The sequence below is a fragment of the Cricetulus griseus genome, unplaced genomic scaffold (genome assembly GCF_003668045.3).
Source record: "Cricetulus griseus strain 17A/GY unplaced genomic scaffold, alternate assembly CriGri-PICRH-1.0 unplaced_scaffold_212, whole genome shotgun sequence".
NCBI lineage: Eukaryota > Metazoa > Chordata > Mammalia > Rodentia > Cricetidae > Cricetulus > Cricetulus griseus.
The window spans coordinates 3,998-7,547 of record NW_023276934.1 but is presented as its reverse complement, the minus strand read 5'-3'; the positions used below and the strand labels follow the sequence as shown (position 1 = coordinate 7,547).

Below are 3,550 nucleotides of genomic sequence, written 5' to 3'. Positions count from 1 at the left end.
TTGTCCTTTAGATGAGTTGCAATGGTCACAGTGTCATCTCACAGCAAGAGAAACACCAAGACAGTCATGAACAATTTTTGGTTTGAAGGATTTTAGTATTTTGGGTTAGGAAAGCAGTGGAATGCTTTAAGTATTGCTATATCAGTCATAATATTAAGAGACTGGAAGATTTTTAACTCTGGGACCTGGCTGAAGAAATATCAGGAAAATAATTTTAGGATGTGGCTTAGATATAAACTTGCGATATTTTTTGGAGGAAGTAGACAGTTTTTTATTTGTCTGAAGAGTTTGTGTGATACCAAATTGAAGAATTTTGGATTAATTACATAAGCAAATGAAATCTCAAAACAGTCTGTACAAACACTGTTATTTATTATCTACTGTTCAGTCCAATAAAGATTAATAAGAAAAGGAGCCAGATGAGCAAAATAAATATAAAATGTACACTTTGAGGAGAAAAGGAGCACCAACAAGTAGAATGAAACTGAGTACGGGGTTCCTGGAGATAAATGAGGTGGAATAAAGTGTATGCTAACCTTGGGTCAAGATCACACAGAGTAGATTCCAAGTTTTGAAAACAAATTAAAGAACAGAATAGAGATTGGCATGGTGGTGAATGCTTTTAATGAGAGCACTGCAGATCAGAGGTAGGTGCAATTCTGAGTTTGATATCCATCAGATGTGCAGTGTAAATTCCAGTACAGCCAACTTTTGGCCTTGAAGGAAACCATGGAAAACAGGAATCTGGTGAGGATGTAATTGAATGAGAAGGCTAAGTTTAAGTTGCAGCAAGCAGAGTCTTTAGCATTCTGGTTATCATTTTACAGTCAAGGATAGAGGAAAGGCATTAAGTAACATTCTTCCATGAACCAGGAAAACAACAAGGCTTGTCATGTGTCAGAGATGTCACTGAAAGGAGACCTATGATTCATGGGGATCATGCAGAGAGAGACAGAGAGAGAGAGAGAGAGAGAGAGAGAGAGAGAGACAGAGACAGAGAGAGACAGAGAGATACAGAGAGAGACAGAGAGAGAGACACAGAGACAGAGACACAGAGACACACAGAGAAAGACAGAGACAGAGACAGAGACAGAGACAGAGACAGAGAGAGACCATGAGGCTACCATGGGCATCTGAAAATTCAATGCTTACAAGCAGAGAAAACCAACTCAAAATACTCCACAGCTACTACAGGAAGGCCACACCTTCTTAGGCAAAGGGTATCTCGTTTGGGAACCATGGTTCAAAACCATTAGTTAGTATGCTGATACTTTGTTTATCATTTATTAAAGATTGCCTGGGGATTCAGAAATTCAAATAAGGCAAAAGCTATAGAAGGCCCTCACAAACCCCTAATCCCGGAAGCCAGAATTAGTCAGTATTTTGAAAGATGCATTTTTACTGTTCAAAATAAACATGAGAGAATGTAGTCTTTTCTATAACTGCAATACTGTAAAATGGTGGAAGTAGATGTTGCAGTATGGAAACTCAAGGGAATTCTCTTTTGAGACATTGCTGAGGCATCCGTATCCCACTGTACCATTGCTGTAGGAAGCATAATACTTACCCAGTGTGAGAATTGCTTTCAGCTGGGGCTACTCCTCAGATGCCACGGTTTCAAATGTGTAGTTATCAGTTTTGTTTTAAATAAGGATGAGACTCAATTTAAAATAACTGTGTAAAGCCTAAAGCATAGTGCTGCAGACACAAACTCAGGTTGTAGATATAAACACCATCTGCTAGAATAACAGATCCTCCGAATACAGGAAAGGAAAAGCTAAGGGTGGTCATTCTGTAAAATTTCATGTTTTTTGCATCTCTGCTATGTAGAAGTAATGAACTAAAGATATTTTCTTTAAGCTGCTTTCCAGAATCAGAGTGTGGTAGCATGGAATGTAGGTGCCTTTTCCTTACACACAGAACCGTATCAGGAAGGTAAAACGTTAAGATGGAAAGGATCCACAAAGAAGGGAAATGACAGATGGCGTCTTCTCAGGTAAATGTATGTACAAGGATGTAAAACTTTAAACGTCCATAGAGAAATTATTCAGTTACAGAGCTGAACAATCACGGTAGCTCCAAACTGTATGAAATCTGTTTTCATATTTTAATATTTTAATAGAAATTCTTTATTGTCACTCTCATTTATATTCTGTATCTTGGTTTCTACTCTTCCCTGTCTCTTATTTCCTAGTATAACTTATCTAATTCAATGTATGCTCTGAAAGATTTGTAACATTGCTGATGAATATTGATACTCAATTCCTACTGAGGACAACTTCTGATGATATTTGTCACTGAGAAAAGGCACAAATTTCATGAGGATTTTAGATGTTGGTCACTTTGTTCTCTGTTAAAAAGTCACAAAATCCTTCCTCTTAACACATAATATTTAAAATATGCAGATTGGTTACTGATAATACAGCAAGTTATTTGGTTAAATAATCTTTCCTTTGTGGCAAATAAGGTGTCAAACCTTCATCACAAGGGGAAACAATTTTCATTTCAGAGTCTGTTGAGTTTCAAGGATGTGGCCATCAATTTCTCCAAAGAGGAATGGGGATTCCTGAATACATCTCAGAGGGATTTGTATAGAGATGTCATGTTGGAGAATTATAGCAACCTGGTTTCTGTCGGTGATAATAATATTTTTTTCTGATTGCTGCTAACCCAAGGACTGTCTGGCAACTTGTTTTAGTATTTTGAATGAATGTTAGTTCCCAACTATTCCTAGATATTGGTGAGTGAAATAGTTACTGTAATTTTTCTTATATCATTTTAAAATTTCTTTAAATTAGCCTAACAGGTACCTAAATCACATGTGTTTTTTATTGTTGTTTTTTGTTTTAATTCATTAGCAATAATGTGTGAATGATGTTTGAATCTAAGAGCTTTATATTTTTAATTGTGTAATGAAAGGGAAGTTGAAGGTACATAAATTAAAATTATTACTTAATAGTTTACAACACCTGTCAATTATGTACTAATATGACTTCACTTGAGTCTTTCTTTATGTTCCTTTAAGTTCACCAAGTATAAGCCTGTGTTATAAAATGAATGTTTTCCACATTATGTAAAGAAATTATCACTTATCTCTTCTATTTCATAGGCCTTTCTGAATCAAAACCAGAGCTAGTCACCTGTCTTGAACAAAACAAAGAACCTTAGATGGTGAATATAGAAGAATCAGAAGGCCCAGAACCAGGTAAGTTGAATGGAAACAATGGTTCATGTGTGGATTACAAAAAGAGGGGAAAAAAAAGAAAACAGTTGTAGTGGTATTATCCCTGCTCCTTACTAAAAGTGATACCTAGGTATTTCTTTTAGAATTATATACTGGGATAGAGCACACAGAAGGTATTACAAGGTTTCACTTCATTTAATCAGAGTAGGGATTAAATAAAATTTAGTATTCCCATAGCAATTTTGCAATGTACGTGTGGTTTTTATTTATGTTCCAATATGTCTCAATTTTTCTGACGTATGCCAGTGATAAATGGATTACTTTTTCTAGTGTTTGTCTATATTTTTGAAGATTTTTACCATATAT

The 3,550-nt window shown here is 35.5% G+C and overlaps 1 protein-coding gene across 1 annotated transcript; it reads left to right on the top strand.

Moving 5' to 3' along the window:
• Window positions 1–1,981: 1,981 nt before the first annotated feature.
• Window positions 1,982–2,636, top strand: LOC107977527 (zinc finger protein 331-like; the record flags this gene model as incomplete). The annotated part of the gene is made up of 2 exons (XM_027434546.1): window positions 1,982–1,996; window positions 2,510–2,636. Coding segments are annotated over exons 1-2 (142 nt in total), but the record flags the coding sequence as incomplete, so codon positions are not given.
• Between the last annotated feature and the right edge of the window lie 914 nt (window positions 2,637–3,550).